Genomic DNA, 21,853 nt, shown 5'->3' on the forward strand with positions numbered 1-21,853 from the left:
GCTGCATATGCAATTGCACTGGCCAATTTATGCACGCCCATGCAACGGCGTTCAAACAGACAGGCACGTCTGCGTTTCTCCGATCATTCCCCCGTCACCACCCCCAACCGCCGACTACCTGTCACTCACTCTGCGATGCCTTACCGTGCTCTGCCTAATCGCAATAAGCAACAATCGGCCAACTGCCTGCGCTGTTGAGATTCATAACGGATCAGGCCCACCGCTACTTACAAGATTAGCAGCAAAAGTGTGTATTTGAGGGATCACAGGACAGCTGCTTTTTGGATCAGCTGTCACAGAATTGGAGCAATAGTGAATTACCCCAATACAGTACATTGGCATCCTCTGCCTGGACTTGGCGCAAGTTGGATACTAATTAATGGGGAGCTATCAGGCCTTAATAATGAATAGACTCATAGACTCATAGCTCCTCATAGACCGCGTTAGCAGTCCAACTAAACGCTGTGTTTTCCTATAACTCATTGTTATGTGCGTAGATATTAGGGTGCAAAGCAGAAGTAGGCTCAATGATGTCAGTTGACTTGTCGAAATACGATAAAAGAAATATTGGGAGTTTACACAAACATGTTGATGGATTACAGCCATATGCTTGACTCACTGTACGGTACAGATATGCCAAGCTACATCCATTAGACGACTCCATAGGAACGCATGGTGCGGTCGCAGTGCACACCATAGCATACCGTTGCATATAAAGGCGCAAGGAACCGCATGGCGCGATGCGTGCGCTACGTTTGTGGCAAGATCAGCCACAATGTAACTGGGCGCATCTGTAGCTCCAAACTCACTGATTTTTGTTCATACAAAAATCTGTGAGTCCCGGGTGAAATTGGGCGAGATGAGAATCCAGTGCTGGCGTTACTACGCCATTGCAAAGGTAACTCACGTCTAATTAAATCAACTTAAGTGTTACCAACATTTCAAAAGTTTACAGGACGCATTTTGCTGATGAACTTGGGAAACGAGACAGGTTACAGATCTGGGAGGTGATTGGAGCATTACAATTCCAATGGTGTCATGTTTACTGGTCTGGATGTGATAATATAATGTACTTTTTCCGTATAAAATAATGTTTTTCAATAAAAAATGGAAAATAAGAATGCAAATTACATAATATAACCTGACATGCATAAAATATATATATATATTATTTTGTGGTTAATACAGAAACAGGGACTTTTCCTAAAAGATCACTATTTCCAGGGACGCATCTTTAAGTCCCGGGACCGTCCCTGTGTGATGTGTGTGCTGGGGGTACCCAGGCGACTGCCCAATGCTGGCAGCTGCAGCAGATCGGTGTCTCGGTAATCAATTGCTCTAGCCTAGCCGCCCCGGATCCTCCGTTGCCAGGGCAGCCGCGTCCTGCCGATCGTCGAGTCACCGGCGGTGGCGGACCCCGGGCCCGGGAGCGGGCGGAGGACCATGTACGCCTTAGTCCGCTTTCAGGAAGATAATGTCTGTTACACGCTACCCGCCGCCCGCTTCCTGGGCTTCCATCCCAGCTCTCCGGAGGACTTCGATAACCGGAAGGTGTACACCGTGTACCGGAGCCCGGAGGAGGAGGCCGAGGACAGCGCCGCCCCGCATCATGCACAGATCTTGGCACTGGCAGGTGAGGAGCTGAGGTGGAGGGAGGATGAGGATGATGTGTCTAGGAGGTCATACAGATGCCAGTGGTGCCAGCAGTCTGGGCGCTCTACCGGGCATTACATAGCCTAGGCAGTGGCACCATTCAGGCTGGGGCTACAATGAGGGAGGTGGCAGATACCTGAGTGCAGGGTGATAGGGCTGGTGTGGGGGTGCATGGTGATAGGACCAGTCTGGGGTTGCAGGTGACAGTGTTGGGTGAAACTTTAGGGTTGCAGGTGACTAGATAATTAACAAATATGAGGGTTCAGAGGACAGGATGGGTCTGGAGGTGCAGGGAGCAGGATAAATATAGAATGTTAAAAGAAGCCTGTGGGTGCTGAAGACAGTATGAGGTTGATTCAATTATAGGCGAATTGTAGGTGGGGAGCCATAGCAAAGACATTGTAAAGCTGGCAATGGCACCTAACTCACACCAATTTTACCTAATTATTCCCTAAATCACATTTTAGTTGCAGCCACAAAGGTGTACAATTAAAATATGCAATTGAGGAGCTATCGTAGTACAGCAAGGCGGAGAACTAAATTGCGTAGATCACGCTAATTGAATTGTCCCCTGTGGGGATATTGCAATTAGGTGTGATGCCAGCAAAGTAGTGTCCCTGCCCTTACGGTAGCCCCTAAATCGCATACTTTAACATGAAACCCTATGAAGCTGCAAATTAAATTCAGCGATTTAGGGGTAAAATCTGGACGGTTTAGGCTTACTAAAGTGAGAGTTTTTAGAAGTGTAGTTGTTGCCCATAGTAACCAATCAGATTCTAGCTATTATCTTCTAGAAGGCGCTAGGTAAATGATAAGTAGAATCTGATTGGTTGCTATGGGCAACAACTTCTAAAAACTCTCACTTTAGTAAATATACCCCTTGGGGTGTAGGTGACAAATGAAATGTGGATGCTGGTGACAGAATATTACCTAGATTGGTGAATCAACTTCATAATTAAGTTAAGATATGCTTCAACTCACATAAACTATTCTTAGCTTTGGAAAATAAATATCATTGCGTTCTTTCAAGCAGTAAATGGACTAATGATACCAATTTTGTGTCAGATACAAGTAATACAATATAGTAAACGATGCTGACAAAGCAGTAATGATTGAATGACAAATGTGCTGGTGCAGGAAGGCAGATTTTGCTGATGGATTATAGGCCATGGAAGTGTAAATTAGATTATAGAATTAGGAAAACAATCTGAACAAATATGTGGCTGAATAATACACCTTAGTACAGGTTGTCTCCCATATCCAAAATGCTTGGGACCAGCGGTATTTTGGATATCAGAATATTCCGTATTTTGGAATATTCCGTATTTCTGAATATTTGGATATGGGAGACTCGACCTGTAATGAAATTTATGCTATTTAAGCAAAGGAAAAAACTTGTTGCTCTCCAGCAGTTGTGGAAGTATAAATCCAGCCCGTGCAGGCCTTCCCTACCAGTACCAGTCAAAGGCACTGGAATTCCACTATAGCTGGCGATCCACACGTTGCTGATGGATAGTGGCATATAAGTGATTCTTGTTTTTGGAGGTATTATAGTGGTGGGCAATAAGAGGTCCCCCCCAGCTGTCATAGAACTACACATCCCAGCATGCCCTGCCACAGTTTTGCTATTTGGCCATGCTAAAACTGTTGCAAGGCATGCTGGGATTTGTAGTTACACAGCTGGAGGTGCGGTTATTGCCCACCCCTGACTCCATCAAACATTGCTGACAGTGATTTAACACAAAACACTACTTAAATATGCAGCACTACAGAAATGTAATGGCAACTGATACACACCATTTCATTATACTCTGAAGCAGCGATGTGTAGCTACTTTCTCTCTTTGCATGTCATATCTCAAAATCACCTAAAGAAAGTCCAGTATTTAGATTAGCGGGTTTCAGCTGCAGAAAATCATTGAAAAATACTGATGCTAAATCTCTTTCTATAAAATTGCTGACAAATTACCCGCTGTTCCCCTCTAGTCTAATGCAGTAGTGAAGAATATCAAAACAGTTTCCTTATATCAGGGCTTGACAAATTTTTCTAAAATCTAGGAGCCAGGATGAAAATGTAGGAGCCAGACCACCGCCCCCCCCCAAAAAAATTACAGGAGTGAGTGAGGAGCACAGCTCTGTGTGTTATACACACTATACTAGTCCACAAAATGGTCGCAGTTGAATGGATACAGTAAAACGGATGCCCCCTTACTGCTCTGCACAGCTCCCCTTCTCCACCCCCCACCCTCCAGTAATAACGGACCACATTTCACATAAAATAATGGTGCCAGAAAGTACAACAAAACCCCCTCCCCTCGTGGTCACACACCGTAGACCTTACTACCGGAGAGCTCTATGCACCTGGAGATAGGAGACAGTAGACAGTAGGGAGGTACAGGAGGATCAGCGTAGACTGGGACAGACAGCAGAGATCAGAGCAGGCCAGGATGGAGAGGAGGAGTCAGTGCAGGCTGAGAAGGACACAGGCACAGCAGTCGCCGCTGGCGACACTCAGCACATGCACTCCTGTGCATGATATGAACACCGCAGTACTATTGGTACGAATCTCCGCCGGAGCTGATGAAGATCTGCTTCATCCCTCACTGCAAAATCTAGTACCCAGGCAGTAAAATCTGGTAGCCATGGCTACCTGGCCCCCGGGATTTGTCGAGCCCTGCCTTATATATTGCCAGCCTTATTGCCAAATATGTTATTGCAAATATGCAGTAACCTGCATTTAATGGATTTTGCACAGTATTCAGCCCCCTTTTACCCCGGCTCGTATATCAGTGCAGAACCCTCCCCTAATATTATATTAGACTATACACAGTAGATTTTTCCATTGAACAGTTTACATTTTGCCCAGGTGTCCGAGGACTGTAGCCAAGCTACTGAGTCCTATGACCACAAAGAAATAATGCACAGTGAAGCTTTACATGATAACGTTGCACATCGTGTGAATGTGATTTAACACTACATATTCAAAATTAGCTATAACAATTCATCAGATGCAAATGCTAAATGGTTTGTAAGAACTTTTTTAGGCCCATCATTTATGATCATCAGCAATTCAATATTATTAGCGTTCACCCACAGATCCAACACTGAGGGATCAATTCTATTAGGGGAGAGGGGGCGAGTTGCCATTACAACGGCTTAGAAACGTTGGCAATGGATCTTATCCCACTCGCAGCCCAATCTCACCCTGGACTTGTTGATATTTGAATGCAGCCCTATGGGCCTGCAAACAAAAATCAGCAAGTCCAAAATTACCGTAAGTGCGACTTGTAGCCCCACTTACCTGTGGGCGAGACATAGTCACACCTCATTTAATTGAGCCCTTTAAATCCACTTGACCAATCTCATTTGGTACCTCATTAAAGGCAGGATATTTAATCATTTCTCTGCTTCTAAAAAATATTTTTACTTCTTAGATGATTTATGTATAATATTTATTTAATACCAATATCCTGGGTTATTTGCAGTACAATAAAATATTTGCTGGTTTTCATCTTGCTAACCAGTGTCCCAGTATAATGAATCATTGGTGATTGGATGAATCCAATCCATGGCTTCTAGTTCTCCTGACACAAGAAACCTCTTTGCTCAGTGATGCTTTATCACTTCTGGAATTGGGTAAACCCCAATGAGATCATCACTTGATTAATGAGAGCCCCTTTGTCTAATAAGACCTAGGATTTCCTCCCTTACAGCTGCAGCGTGTCCGTCACTCGCTCCCTCAGTGGATAGAAAGAAAAATATAGATGAAAGTGAAGCAAATAAAAACACCACACTCAAGTTACATATCAGAACCTGTCGACGCTATGCTGTCTTCATTTTGTATGTCGACAAAATATACCACATCCTATGGCCTTTGTTGGCAGACCAGATTGTACAAATTTAATATCCCTTTAAATACCAGAAGGTGTAGGATACAATTAGTATGTGGGCTATGCTAACTGCAATATTAACTCATTTCATTTATTACATTTAGGGTCTTTACCTATTCACATCAAAATACATTCTGTTACTAGTGTTTTTAGCTCGTTTAATATCATGTACAGATGTGTCCTTATATTTAGCCTCAATATGTCACGCAGCACAACTTGCCCGGTGTGAGGGAGCCGCCAGGTCCTGTGCAAGTCTGCTAGCTGTAGGCCTCTTTAATTTACGAAAATGCATCTGACGCAATGCGATGTGACTAGGATGCGCCAGCAGACTGCAGTGATAATATGTGACGCTTGTATATCTGTGAGCATCTGAGTCTGTGAATGAAACACAATGGAACTTGGAATGAAAAAAGCTGTTGCGTTACATTGTAGCACTTCGTATACATATTCAGAGACTTCATAGCACCCAGATATACAAGTGTCACATATCATATTAATCAGCACAGTCTGCTGGTGCTTCATAGTCTCATCACATTGGTACTTAGATGCATGTTCGGCAAAAGAAGACTCAAAAAAAGACGCCTGGCGCTAGCAGAGTCTCTCGGGACCTGACACACCAAGAGGGTCTTTTTAGCGCGACTGCAGCAAAGATGTGTAAGGACACATCTGTACTTGGATATGGAGTTTGAAATATTGGTTCTGATGACCCCATACACACTAGGCTTTACACTTGCAGTCAGGAGCACTTGCATTATAGTACCCTAATGGTGCATACACACGGTCAGATTTTTCTTCAGATCTGAAAGATAAAGATTTTAAAAAATCATTCATATCTGAAGGAAAATCTGACATATCTGTCAGATGAACGATTTGAACGATGCGCGTTCCCGATGGCCAGATAACGATATCTGACATCTGATGTGTTTGCAGTCAGACTTGGACGATTCCATTCATTTTAAAGCAGTCAAAAATCGTTCAAATCTTTGGTACAATCGTTCAAATTGTTAAATCTGACAAATCTGACCATGTGTATACTCCATAAGACCTTGCATACCCCATTTATTTGCGTTCACCATAAACAAAGTGATGTGAGTTATTGGAGAGTCCAGTATTGTCCCCTCCCCAACTGTAAGTACACGTTTTATCGTATATCAAGCATGATCGCAATGTGTTAACATGCAATATTGGACAACTCCCTCTCTTTATATAATTCGCCCCAGTTAGTCATTACTTGATCTGTGCCTCAATGACAGGACGAGGAGCATAGTTTTCCTAGCACTGGAGCACCTCCACTGTCTATTGCAGTCTGCGCCATAGATGGGAGGATAGGTAACCAATACAGTGCTAGATTGGATTTGTCACATGATTTAAATAGAGTACCTTCAACCTGGGTATGTTTTGGTCCTGCTAAAATAAAGTGACCGATCCAGATAATAGATCCCACAGGTGTTCGTCAGTTTAGTAGTACAGTATCTGTATACAATTTGGTTGTGGCTTGCCATTGACTGCTTGAAAGCTGAGGCAATGATACAGTTCTGTTTGGAAGTCAGAGAAAATAGATGTTATAAAGTTTTTGGAAGACTTGTATTCTGAAATGATATGCAGTTAGAGGCAAATCGTCCTTTGTTCCGTTTCCATTGTAGAGCTGTAAAATAGTATCTGCACATTCTCAGAATATAGTCACCTTCTAGAAGCTGCATCTTTTTAATGTGTGCCGCACAAAGCATAGTTTGATCTTCAAGAGAAGCCAAGTCTAATCTGTTTAATGTGCTTTCCATTTTATTTTTTTTAAGAAAACAAAACTGATCTGGAAAACCGCGTAATGCAGAAAAAAATCAAAATCCCCAAGCTGTGCCTGAACTCATTGGAAGGGTCTTGGGAGTTTAAAGAGTGTGAAGAGGAGGAGGACAGGGAGCGCCGACACAGTAAGGTACAGGCATTCATATTTCTCCTTACAAACTGTGGTACAAAATCAGGGAGCAGAAACGCCTGTACTCTTAAGTTTCTCACAATTTGTTTCTAAACACTACATTGCTCATGCAAAATGGCCGTGACGTGTCCAAGAAACCCCGAGTTACAGACGTGTCCACATTTATCTATCATCCGTGCACTACTTGTCGCGTTGCATGTAACATGTGAGCATCACGCGACTCGGTAGCACTGAGCGTCTTTTCGTGCTACCATTCCCCTTAAAATGCATCTTATTCGTAAAGCGATGCGAATAGGATGCACATGCAGCTTATGCTGATTAAAATGATATGCGGCATGTCTGTGTGTGACTGCGGGTGTATCTGGGTGCAAAATGCTACGTTACAATGTGACAGCCGCTGACACTATAACATAGCATTTCGCATGCAGATGCTGCTTGCGCGCCCTATTCGCATCGCTTTGCGAACAAGATGTAATTTAAGGGTAAAAGTTGAACAAAAAGACGCTCTGCGCTACCAAGTTGCTCGACGGCATGGCGTTACTAAAGGGCTGTTTAACGCGCACGGAGGCTGATTGTATGTATTCACATCTGTAAGTTTTCATGCTAGGAAAGTTCATAATGTGGAATTTTATTCTCGTGATGTCTGTAAAGTGCTGTCAGAACGTCGATGTTTGGAACGCCGGCACCTCACAGACACCTCATAGAGGTGTGCAAGGAAATGAGCGATGTTGGACTACCGTAGTTCTCAGGAGTGTGCAGTGCACAGTTGAACATTGCTGGTAGTTGAGTTCCCCCCCTTAGAATTAAGTGTACTGATCAGCTGTACACAGTGGTGGCAGCCGTTGGTGTGCAGAAACTGACATTAAAGCTTCATATAAAGCTGGGGCATATCCCATATCCAGCAGAAAAATGAAGGAAGGGTTTCAGTTTGTTACGTCAACAATCACAATGTCCAAGATCACTATATAGACACCATTATGTTGACTGGTACAACATTTTAACAGTCAAAATGTCGACATGTTCACAATTTCGAACCATATTGACATTCGAGAAAGTGTTCACTAGGATTTTTTCGGACACGGCACTGATCACCGATGAGGGCACATTTTAATTTTTAAGGGCAACATTTTGGGTGCGATGTGTCGCTTCAGCTGTGCTGCATATTAGGTATTGAGGGAACTAAACTGTAGCGTAGTATTATATATAATATTTAGACTCTTCTTCTTCAATCCCTGTTCAATACCCCTCAGATCCCCCATATGCCCCTCAGAAATCCTCACATGCCCCTTCAATGTTAATGACATAATACTGCGTGGCGATCTGGTTGGTGGGGAGCTCGGGAAGGGGAGGTAGAACAATATGTTGGCCAGCAGGCAGGAAAGCAGCGTGTAACCTGCAGGCACAGGAAAGCAGTGTGAGTATTTAAGCAGATACACCATAGGCTTGAGGTTACCATGTTGTTCAGTGTGTGGGTGATCAATAGGCGCCCAGGCCAGCCCGATCAAGGTGTAGTTATGATGACAGTGGAGTTATGCAGAGTGCTCGGTCTCTGCAGCAGTCAGAGCTAGATGCTTCATCTCCCACCTACTGCTGCTGTAGACCTGGCTACGGCTCAGCAGGATCTCAGCCACTGTCCATGTGTAGTTCCTCTCAAGTACGGCACTCGGAGATGCTGAAGGTCCTGGGTGAAAGGATAGTGCCATGGGCTTCCAGGACTGACTGCCTCCCTGGCTTAGCTACACCCCCCACTGTTTAAATCACAAATGGCAATTTGTGGTACTGATGTAAAGAACAGGATGCAACTTTTCATGTAAAAAAATGGGCAGGGTGCAGCACCCTACTCTAGCAGCCTAGTGGGAACACTTATTTATGATGTCGACCCTTTGATTGTTCAAATGATGACTACATCCCTGTAGGGAGTTCTCTGCATCCACATATTCTACACACAAGCACCAGGGGTTCCCCATACCTACAATGGGGCTGATGCAGAGTTGGACACAGGCCAGCTGTATTTTCTCGCGCATTGCGTGCACGGAAATAAATGCCCATATTCACCCATATGCAGAGTTGTGCGCATCTTTGCGGTCAGACTGCTCCCTGTCTATACCATTACTTCCATAGCCGTCATCATCATGCTCTTGCAACAGCCTTTACTTAGTGCAAGAGATATGCCTGGAAACATGCTTTTCTACACTTCTAACTGCGCATAGCCTGCAGATGTGTCCGCACGCCCTCTCTGAACTTTGCCTGTGTGAGAACGTCCAGTTACGCCCCTTCTCATACAAGGTCACTTTATTTGCAAAATTTCCTTTAAAGATTTACAATGTATTCAAACTATGGATCTTGCACTATTATGACATGATGCAATAAGTCCAGTGATGTGAAACACGAAGCCGGGGGCCACATGCTGTCCTCAGTGTGGTCTCATGCAACCCTCATGGCCACAGTAGTCCCCTTCCTCCTCTCTGCGATGTTACAGAGTAAGCACACTGCACTAACACAGGTATGCAGGGGATATCCTTACCACCTACACTAGCATGCCATAGGATAACCTGTATAATTTTACATATGGGCGGTGTGAAGACTTCATGCTGGAGCAGGGCTCTAAGTGTGAGCTGATGTTGTTCTTGAGGAGGACCACAGTCCTTGAAAAATATCAAGTTTCCCACCGCTGATGTAGACAGTACATGTCTTCCACTGCATTGCTTGTGATAACACTCTCCAAGATAATCTGGTCACTGACTGACCAACAGGAGTAAAAAACTAATTGTGCACAAATCTGACCATTCAATTTTGGGTGGAATTGCAGAATTTAAACGTTCATGTTGAATATGCAGGTTCCCCAGTGTCTGTAGGCATCACATGATGGACCAGATGAGGTAGAACACAAGACCCCAGGCATGTTATATTCAGTAATAATGTTTAACATACGAAAATAAAACCTAAAACACCAAATTCATCCTTTTAGACGTAATGAGGCTCTACAAATGTTCTCAGATGCAGTGTTTAGATTCCTTTTCATCTCTATATTGCAGTAGTGGTGTGCTGAACTGTATGGCCCAGTTGCTAATACAATAGTCACCTTGTGGTACTGGTAGATTGTATTTGTGCTTTGCCAGATTGCATTTGTCAGCACAAAAAAAAAAGTTTGCTCTAGCACAATTTTCCTATGATCTTTGCCTGAAAACTGGTCCATGACCCGAAAGTATTTTACTGCCTTCTTTGTTTGGTAACATTAATTGGGCGAAAAACAAGAAGAAAGTTCTGAGCTAATCAAGTCTCAGCGCTGTAACCCGAAAATCTTTATTACCCCATATTTCACACCATGGTACATCTGCCAGAGAGAAGGTTAATGATGTATTCAAGCAGAAAATCTCTGAACCTTGATTACTTGCACATAAAATATTGCTTCAACTAGTACGCCTTAATGAATCATCATTTATTTGTTCTATCTTACTTCAATAGAACTTGTGATCACTGATTTCTCATTTAAAACTCTTACATTTCCTTTAAAAGATTGGTGCTGATATCCACATGCTTTAGTTCAGGGCCGGTTGTAGACATTGTGGAGCTCAGGGCGAAGGTTCCCAGTTGCGCCCTTAAAAAAAAAAAAAAAGAAATAACTTTTATTAGATGGCGTTCCTCTGCGAGCGCGCTTCCGGAAAGGGGGCGTGTCCTTGCGGAACACCCCCAATTCATCACAGTGTGGGACATGCCCAGCACTTAGGAAGGTGCTGGGCTTCCCCCAAGCTCTCCAATCATGGCGAATAATTGCCATGTGCAGTAAAGCGCCTTACACAGTATGTCTTACACAGTAATGCCCTTTATAACACATTATGCCACATGCAGTAATGCCCTTTATAACACATTATGCCACATGCAGTAATGACTTGTATAACACATTATGCCACACGCAGTAATGCCCTGTATAACACATTATGCCACACACAGTAATGCCCTTTATAACACATTATGCCATACGCAGTAATGCCCTGTATAACACATTATGCCACACGCAGTAATGCCCTTTATAACACATTATGCCACGTGCAGTAATGCCCTTTATAACACATTATGCGACACACAGTAATGGCCTTTATAACACGTTATGCCACATGCAGTAATGCCCTGTATAACACATTATGCCACACGCAGTAATGCCCTTTATAACACATTATGCCACGTGCAGTAATGCCCTTTATAACACATTATGCGACACACAGTAATGGCCTTTATAACACGTTATGCCACATGCAGTAATGCCCTGTATAATATATTGTTCCACATGCACTAATGCCCTGTATAATACACACACAGTAATTCCCTTTATAATACATTATCCCCAATTCAAATGATGCCACACAGAAGTCCCTTATTCATGTTATGATACACAGTGGTGCCCCTTTTACACAATGCCCAAATTAGTGCCCCTTATACACAAGGCCCACAGTAGTAGTGCCCCTGGACTGACGCTGTTTTTGTTTTTTTCTTGTGGGATTTTTTTTTTTGCTTCTGGGGACTCAGTGGTGCCCTCTAGGGGCCGGCGCCCCCGGCTACGGCCCTGTTAGCCCGCCCCTAGAACCGCCACAGCTTTAGTTATCCATCTGGGCATTGCATGACTATATTTACTATATAAATGCACACAGACTGGAGCTCTCTATTTAGATTGCACTCCAGTAAATGTCATTGTCAGTAAATGGTTTGGGGCCATCTTTGCTTGGAACGTTGAGCCTGTTAGGAAGAGAAACCGTGGTTTGCAATGATCAGTACATTACTAATTCGGAAACAAAAAGTCCCTATCGGAACTGGTCCTTTTAGTCAGTGTATGGGATTACCTGTAAGTGTTACCGATGTATGCACTGCCTTGGCAGACCTCCCAATATTTCCCCTATTCCTTTACTGGAGGAACAGGAAAATGTTTCTTCCCCAGGGGAATAAAGCCGATATCGTGGGCACAAAATGAAATGTATGTACGGTCACAATATCTGCTGGGTTTCAGGATGTCAGATAAAATGTCTGTCGGTGGCAGAGTTGATGGTCTAGGTGTTTCTCATGACAGGGTCAGAAATGCATGGAAGAGAGCATTAGTGAGAGTTTTTTTTGTGATGGTGAGATAATGAGCCAGTGGGAGTGATTCAATTGTTTAGCCGGTGGCGCCCAACAGAGCAATTCAATTGTTGCTCCATCTGACCATGATAGGCGCCAGCATTTCTGCTTGCATCCTTAGGAGGGTGCGAGAAACCCGCGGGTTAAGATGCAGTGACCAGGACTTTAGACGGGTTTAGCCGTTTTACGTGGCTAAACCCGGTCTAATAGGCCGTGAAGAGGGCAATAATGAATGAGCGTCCAGAATATTTGAATTGTAAAACTGGGAACCCATTAATTATCGCTGCCCATGCAGCAATTGAATCGCCCCCGTTGAATCAAGATTTTGGTAACCTCGTGAAAGGGAAAGGGAAAACTATATATTGGTAATGTTATATGGAGGAGGTGAAAGCACTGCAGAAGGGGTTTCCTTTAAGGAGTGAAGCTTGGGTCAAAGTAATTGATTATCCCATGTCAGTGGGCATGGGAAACATGGATGACTGTAATATTGCCAACTGTAAAGGAGATGTAGGGTGGGATTGTGCCATTAGTAGGGGGAGAGATAATGAGCTCATCTGAGTTAGTCTAAACAGGAGATGTAGAGGATGAACAGCAGATGGTTAAGAACAGCCTTGAGGGGACTCCCCCCTCAATAAGAGGAAAGGAGAACAGGAGTCAGAAGTATAGACACTGGAGAAATTACCTGAAAGGTAGGAGATGAATTAGGCGAGGGCAGTGTTAAGAGAGCAAGTGATCAAAGAGTGTCAAGGAGAAGAGTGATCAATAGTGTTGAAAGCATCATAGAAGTTGAGGAGTGTGAGAAAGGAGACGTGACCGTTTCACTTCGCTACATGCAGGTCATTGGTCATTTTAGTGAGGATGGATTCTATGGAGTGAAGAGGATGGAAGCCAGACTGCAGAACGTCAAGAAGAGCATTAAAAACAAGCTTTCCCTGAATTTTGGAAGCAAATTGGCGTACAGAGAAGGGGCAGTAGTTGGAGAAAGAATGGTTCAAGGGATGGTTTCTTGAGAGTCAGGGAGCAAATAATAGCATGTTTGTAGACCGGGGAAGATACTGTTGAAGAGGGAAAAGTTAAAGACCTTAGCAATCCGGGTCAGGCATTTGGGGAGTGGGCTTGGTGGGAGGTTAACAGAGAAGAGGAAGAGAGGAGAGTGAGGATCTCGGAGACCGTTACAATGGGTAAAGAATTGAAAGTGGCAGACGTTGGATAGGGAGAGGAGGATCTGACAGAAAACTATTTTGTGGGGCATGGTGTCAATTTTATTTTTGAAGTAAGAGCAAATTAATAAGCAGTGAGTGAGCAAGAGTAGGAAGGGTCAAGTAAAGACATTGACGAAGAGGAGGCGGGAAATGTTCCTCAGGGTGAGGTTGAGGGACTTAAAGTAAGTTCGTTGTCAAGAGGAAGAAGGCAGTATAGTACGGGGAGAGAGGATGAATTTGAAGTGTATGTAGTCTGCGTCAGAGCTGCATTTTCGCCAAAGGCACTCTGCAGAGCTGGGGTTTTGAGCTCCGGTTATCTAGGGGCTGATTCAAAGTGGCTGTAGTTACAGGTAGCGATGGAAGCCTGATTTACTACCTTATGCTAATGTGAAAATCCGTTCAACTAATGTGGAATTTTGTGCATGTGCAAGCGGATACCCGGCCGCCCATCGGTATTACGCTGGCCACTGCTACTGTCATCAGCACCTGCACCAGCCCCTTCTTAGGTGCAGGAGGACAGTCAGAAACAGGCGTCCCTTCCTCGTACGCTCAACTCAGAATCTCAGGGAGCGTTTGATACACGCCCATGACACTCCCATAAAATTCTTATGACACGCCCACAAGTCAGTGTGGGTACGAGTGATCACATTCACTACCCAGTTTACATCCCAAAATGCCCTATTTCACAGAAACACAATCCCCTGGGGCTTCTGCATACAGTATGTTAGTGTTCCCGCTAGGCTGTTTAAGCGGTGCACAGTGTCTTTCATGATTTTAAAGTGGCAAAATGCGCCCTGCTCTTATAGCGGCATCCTGCTAAACCAGCCTGCCTTGTGCCGCCTCCACCCGCGCGCCGCAGTGTCTCACGGATGGGAAAATTGCGGTTTCCGAAAACCACTGGGAGAATAGATGCCATGCGAATGTCTACAGCATCTATCCACAGTGAGGGGAGGGCTTGGGGGAAGCCCTGCGCTTCCATAAGTGCTGGGCACGCCCAGAAGAGTGACGAATTGTGGGGTGTCAGGAGGACAAGCCCCCTCCCCGGTCGGCCACCTTCGTCACGCACAGGAAAGCCCTGCCCTCACCTCAGCGCCCTGCCCTGGTCTGGCATGAACACTATATGTTCTCACATGATTTACTGACTGATGTATATTTTCCAGTCAGATCATACATTGCCTCTATACCAGACATGAGTTCAGCTCTTACAAATATGGGTAGAGTATGTATAATATCAGAGAACAGTACATTTCCCTCAGATGTAGTGAAGTAATGTCTAGTTATTCTGTGAATGTGTCACATTCTATATGGTGTTCTGATGCATAATTATGAGAAAGATGCTAATGTGTACAATAATTCAGAGTCGGGTAAATTGCCTGCTGTAGAGAAAGGAGAGCAGATGATTATACAAGCCATTATTTTGGCTGGATTGTGTAAATTCATTCTGTGGAATCATTTATACCGCTCATTCCTACTGGAATATGGTTACACTTGGTGACACTGATTGCATCTGTCAGCCATATATAGCTTTGATTTTGAAGTGTGATCAGCTGGTTTTCTCACGCTGTCACATATAAAATGGACAAAGTGTTATCCATGAAGGAAAATGCTGTTACCGTCAGCTCTCTAGGACCTACAATGTTATCTGTTCTAATATTTATTTTGCTTTTAATAACGTGCATGTCCTGGATTTTTCCTTCAGTATCTGACTAAAGTCTTGCTACAATACATGCTGGTGCAATATGCCTGCAAATGCTGCACTTTTAAAGACTGTACATAATCACAGTGAAGCTCTGCGCGCCCTTATGCTGCCTAGTTGAAGCTGATTTATTAATATCAGAATCAAATCTGACAGCAACTTGGTGGTGGCATGTCTGAATCACTCAGGTTGCGCTAGCATTTGGTCACAATATCAATTGCCCTGATTCTTAAGTGATGAAGCCGTGTATTCTAGTTTCTAAACCATATTAATTAAATCTCAGTGCATAACTGAGAGGTGAACAGTGTCCATCAGACGATATTGGTTGCTTCATCCAGGAATACTTAAGTCATCCGCAAGGCATCTACATAGTGTGTGGAAGAGGCTGGGGGCAGCCCAGCATCTCCGGGAGTGCTGGGCTTTCCAACAGAGTAATGAAAACAGAGGCATGCCTCTTCCCCAATAGGCGCTGCCCCTTTTTCAGCACCTGATGTCCCTACTCTAATTTCCCAGGTGTTGGGAGGTATACTGAAACAAGGTCATTATTCTGGGATGTAGTCGGTATCCCGGAGCACACAATGTCAACGGCCAGAATCCCAGTGCCGGAATCCTGACAGAAGTTAGAATCCCGCCTCCAAAATCATGACGGCTGCAATCCCGACGATAAGTTTTAGTATTAGGAGTTAGGGTTAGGCACAAGGCGATTGTTAGGGTTAGGCTTCAGGAGGGGAGGATTAATGTCAGGCTGCAGGGGGGGGGCAGTTAGGGTTAGCTGCGGGGGTGGGGGATGGTGAGGGCTAGGCTGCGGGAAAGGTGGGTTAGGGGATGGGTTAGGATACTTAGCTGCATGCGTCGGGATTTCCACTGTCGGGATTACGCTGTTGGGATTCTGCCCGTGGCATTATGAGTGGGATCCAATCCATTATTCCCTTCCCTAGACCTGATAGCTACCCAGTTCTGCTTTATCAAAGTCACGGTTTACATCTTACATTATATAACCCACAATGAGGCTGATTCTGAATTTGCACAGCCAATGGAACGACCCCGATGTCGCCGTATACTCTAGACGATCCAGACGATATGTCAATCCAATGCGCCATATCTCTGAGAAATCGTCTAGTGTGTACCCAACTTTATGCAGTCAGAGAGGAAACCTACAGCTCAAAATCTGTTGAACTAGGACCCTTGTAGATAACCCCACTTCCACTCATTTGTTGCAGTCCCAGATGTTCATATCCTTTCTCCTGCAGAAACAAGTGAGCACACACTGCAGTGATTTACAAACACAAACAATCAAGATATTAAAAGACTTGAGTTTAACAACCAGACTAAGGAAGTGGTTCCCTAACTGGAGTGCTGGGGGGAATTTGCAGGGGTGCCGCGGGTTGGTGGTCCAGTATCCACTCAATTTATTTATGGTCAATGTGACAGACACAACCAGTGCTGGTGGCTGCCAACATAAAATATGTGGACAAACAGAAGCACAACTCTGTCCAACACCATATAACTGAGCCTAAGGATGGCAGATAAGATTCATTTACTTAATTTTTCTGAACTTCTCAATAAGACCCCTTTGGCCTAGGGGGGGCCATGAAAACAATTGCTGTGATTTAAGAAAGTTTGGTAACAACTGCACTAAAGTTAAAGTGTTTAGTTTACAATCTACAGGTGTAATCAGTTAGGCTATACTATAATTAGTACTTGTGACTGACAATACTTGTGTATCTAGAGCAGGGCTGGAAGGCAGCTCATTGTGCCTATATAGAATTACTGCTGCTGGCTTTTCTGTTCCCATCCATGGCTGCATATCTCCTGACTCCTGAAAATGATCCCGTTGACTCCTAGATATGACTCCTGCATTATTTTCTCCACCGCTTATTTAGAGACCAGACGGAAGAAAACAAGTGGAAGGGACTCGCAAGAGCATTGAGGCAGTTGTGGCCCGTCTGGAGAAGCAGAATGGCGTGGGGCCCAGCCACATCCCCAGCTGCGAGGAAACCTTCCTGGATTCCTGCCACGTGGCCGGGAACATGGAAAGACTGGACGAAGCTCTGATTCCCCGTGTTTTATATGAGGAGTTACTGCGGAGTTACCAGCAGCAACAGGTGGAAATGAGGCACATCCAGCATGAGCTGGAAAGGACTCGGAGGCAGCTGGTCCAGCAGGCAAAAAAGCTGAAAGATTATGGGACTTTAGTCACAGAAGTAAAGGAACTTCGAGTCCTTAACAGAAGGCTCCAGGATGTGCTACTGCTTAGACTGGGCAGCGGTAAGTGACTGAGCTGTACATTTGTACATAAGCCAGGCTTAGGCAGCCTGTGACTATTCAGCTGTTGCAGATTTACAAGTCCCAGCACAGGCAATTTATACTTCTGCTGGACATGGGAGCTCTGCAAGCAGCTGGATATATTGATACAAACTCATACAAAAAGAGAGGGTGATGTTTCTCCATTACTGTTTGAATTGTACAGTGTAAGAGAATGGTAATGATGGGCATACTTGGCGCTATATGGATAGTCCTATACGGATTGGTGTATTGCGTAGTAGGTTTTACAGTGAAGGTGAATTTGTGTTTCACAATATAAATATGCCCTTGATGTAAACTACATCAATTCGTATAACTTTGATGTAACCAGCATAAGTAGTACACCAGCCATATAGATGGAAAATGTAGCAATTAGCCCAATTATATTTGAGGGCGACAAATCAGAGCTTTTTGCTTATAGCTGCAGATGATGTAAAATACACGCTACTATGTAGTTCTCTTATTGGCATATAGTAAACACAATTCTCTGTGTGTAACACCTTTTTTTCCCCCAATTAAGCAGTCTGTTAATTACCTCCTGAAGGCGAAAAGCACAATGAAACTATAACCGCAGACCATGTGAATATAATTGGCAATTTATTAATGCACCAATAGAATATGTTAAAAACACTCGAAGAGCATGTATAATAACATTCACAGATAAAATAAGGGAAGGAAAAACAACATGTGTGGCTAAATGGGCCAGGTTTACTAGATACCAGACCGGGTGCAGTTGTTAAAAGGAAGGGACTCCGGATATCCCTTAATAGCTTCTGCAAGCTGGATAGATGGTATGTGGCTGCCTGCTACCGATGTATTTCAGAATGTAGAATCTCTTTTTCAAGGTAGGGTGGTGTCTTGTGGCGGGATTGGTGTATACAGGGCCGGATTCAAGTAGCCACGGTAATTAATCGCGGGCTAATTGGTCGACCAGGGCTATTCAGTTACAGCCCGCGGCAGGCACAATGTGGATTTCTGTTTGAGCCTGAGGGAGGCTCGAACAGAATTCCGCGGTAAGTGCCCTTTTTGCGGGTGCCGCTAACGCGTTAACCCATAACACCGGGGACTATGGATTAACACGCATTGGAAGCAAGTTTACTGCAAAAGGGAAAGTTGTTGTAATTGAATAGCCTCGGGCGTAAAAGCCCAAAGCTACCACCCTTTGTTTCATGCGGTAAATTATCACGGCTAATTGAATCCAGCACATAGTGTTCCCGTGACTTGTGTCTGGTTTGCGTCTGACCGTAAACCGGAAGTTACAATTACATTTTCAAATGATGAGTAGACCTTCAATTGTACCTTACAGGGTGCCTATAGGGTCTTTGTTGCTTGGGGAGACAGTCTTGATGTGACATTTTGATGTGGTTGTTAGAACATTGTGAAAAGATCAGTGACTGCTGGGTCCACTTATTTCTGGAGAAAACCGGAAGTGACGTAAAAAAATAGTTTGCGGTTGGTAAGAGATCGTGATGGCAACGGTGGTCAGCATGCCAATTGCTGTGATACAGTGTGCAAGGGCAGGATGATAAAACCTGGATTGGATTCTAATAGATGAAGGTGATACAATGTCAACTGTCCAGATTACACTGGGATAGTCACAATTTGATGGCTCTGTCCCCATGTCACGATCAAGTCTGTATTGTCCTGATTGGACAAGTATCTCCTGTTCGCCAGAGCAGTGGTGAATGGTTATAGGTGTGCACAGCAACAAAAAGGGGATTCATGGTAACTAGAAGGAGATAGGAGACAGCCTGGTGGCTTTCTGGGTACATCAAAGATGTGTCCACATTATAAGGCCAACTGTAAAAATTCAAGCTATAGGAATTGTGTGCTATTCATTTTGTTCACATATAGGGCATATGTACATTGTAAAACCAACTTCACCTTCACTGTAACACCTGTTACACAATACACCATTCCGTTTATGGCTATCCTAATAGCACCAATTGTGCACACCATGACCATTTTCTGTTTTGTCCACATTGGGTTTTGGGTCAACCCAGGTGTTGCAAGTCGGCTATTAACATATAGTGCATTGTCATTTTCATTTGTTCAATTTTCCACATTTGTATAAACTCCCTTTAATCAGTTGCTGAGATACACTCTAAAAAGACATCTGTCTACATACTCACTGCTACAGGTGCGGCATATACTCACTGCTACAGGTGCGGCATATACTCACTGCTACAGGTGCGGCATATACTCACTGCTACAGGTGCGGCATATACTCACTGCTACAGGTGCGGCATATACTCACTGCTACAGGTGCGGCATATACTCACTGCTACAGGTGCGGCATATACTCACTGCTACAGGTGCGGCATATACTCACTGCTACAGGTGCGGCATATACTCACTGCTACAGGTGCGGCATATACTCACTGCTACAGGTGCGGCATATACTCACTGCTACAGGTGCGGCATATACTCACTGCTACAGGTGCGGCATATGCTCACTGCTACGGGCGCGGCATATGCTCACTGCTACGGGCGCGGCATATGCTCACTGCTACGGGCGCGGCATATGCCAACTGCTACAGGTGCGGCACATATACTCACTGCTACAGGTGCGGCATATACTCACTGCCACAGGGGCGGTATATACTCACTGCTACAGGGGCGGCATATACTCACTGCTACAGGGGCGGCATATACTCACTGCTACAGGCGCGGCATATACTCACTGCTACAGGTGCGGCATTTGTCATTACCCCATCGGTAACTGGATGCTGGTAATGACTTGGTACAGACTGCAGGCACCAGAGCAGCATGTCATTATTAAAACGCATTATGGAGTACTGTAGGTAAGTCGTGGCTCTGGATGATAGGGCAGTGACTTAGTGTGGGAGCAGCTTGGAGCTGCTATGAGCTGGGGAGGGAAGTGGCTGATGCTGTCTAGGCCGGGCACAGCAGCAGGGGGTGCTGAGCGCCTGTTACTGTCCTGGCCCAGATGTTGTAGGGATGATGGAGACTTTCTGTTTGCTGGATACCCTCAGAGCCAGTTCCACTATGTTGTTTATTTCCATGCATGAAGCTAATACCTGATTTCTCAATAGTACATTTGTTTGCATTCAGAAAAGCAGGGTCAGATTAACGGGATGCAGTCAGGAAGCCGACGGTCGAAATTCCGGCCGCTGGCTTCCCGACTGTCAAAAGAAGGCAGGGTACTAATGACAGGCGATGAAATACCGACGTGGGGAGGTTATGCTTAAGCACCCCCCTCCCCGGGAGACTTAGGTTTAGGCTGCGGGGAAGGGGGAGTTAGGTTTAGGCACTTACAGGGGGGGGTTAGGATTAGGCATTTACAGGGGAGGTTAGGGATAGGCACCCCTAAGGGAGGGTTAGGGGGGGTAGAGGGTTGGGTTTACTTAGAATACTTACCGATTGGGATTTTCACTCCTGTCGGTGTTGCAGCGTCAGGATTTGAACCGCCGGGCATAGGTCCGGCGGTCATTCATACCGATCCCATATTAACAATTGGGCGAATGGAGCCACAGCTCCAGGCCTCCACTTAAAAATAGGTCCATCATGGCAGCATGATGATAACCAGCTGCCTAGCTGGCCACGCAATCAGACATCAATCATAAGTATTAAATATGTATTTATAGTTTCTCACAAAATTATGCAAATTTGCTATATTTATGGATTTATGGAGAAAGTGGGGCTGATAGTGTAGGCTGTGGACACTCCCACGTGTCACTGGCCACACCCACACAGCACATTTCATAGCTCCTCCCCTTTTTAGTGTAGCCCCTTGAACATTTTCAGCCCTAGTCCCATGTAGTCCTCAATCCGTCCCTGCAGCAAAGTATTTCTGACATTTCATGCATGTATGGTACTATAGAATCACAAAGACTGTTATGATAACGTACTTGATGTTAAAAGGTCATTTTGGAAGTTTTAGATTTAAAGGGTCATTAAAATAAAGTTAGTTCTTTTTCAGGCTAAAAAGTCAAAATATAGGATTTCCCGATTACATTTTTCTAGTAGGTTTTTACAATTTGTTGCACAGATTTTAAAACCAATTTATTAGAGTACCTCTTTTTCCTAGTCGTTTTATAAACCCTGAAAGC

At 44.5% G+C, this 21,853-nt stretch overlaps 2 protein-coding genes across 2 annotated transcripts in view; both read left to right on the forward strand.

The window, feature by feature from the left end:
• Nucleotides 1-21,853, forward strand: part of AGBL4 (AGBL carboxypeptidase 4) — a 2,679,639-nt gene that overhangs the window by 1,945,136 nt on the left and 712,650 nt on the right. The window lies entirely within an intron of this gene.
• Nucleotides 1,316-21,853, forward strand: part of BEND5 (BEN domain containing 5) — a 59,136-nt gene continuing 38,598 nt past the window's right edge. Inside the window, exons 1-3 of the mRNA XM_088479300.1 lie at nt 1,316-1,633; nt 7,336-7,472; nt 17,360-17,744. Of these exons, the coding sequence (XP_088335426.1) occupies nt 1,444-1,633; nt 7,336-7,472; nt 17,360-17,744 (712 nt within the window). The 5' untranslated portion in view covers nt 1,316-1,443. The remainder of the gene's footprint in view (nt 1,634-7,335; nt 7,473-17,359; nt 17,745-21,853) is intronic.

Source organism: Taudactylus pleione, unplaced genomic scaffold (genome assembly GCF_031769625.1).
Source record: "Taudactylus pleione unplaced genomic scaffold, aTauple2 ptg000230l, whole genome shotgun sequence".
NCBI lineage: Eukaryota > Metazoa > Chordata > Amphibia > Anura > Myobatrachidae > Taudactylus > Taudactylus pleione.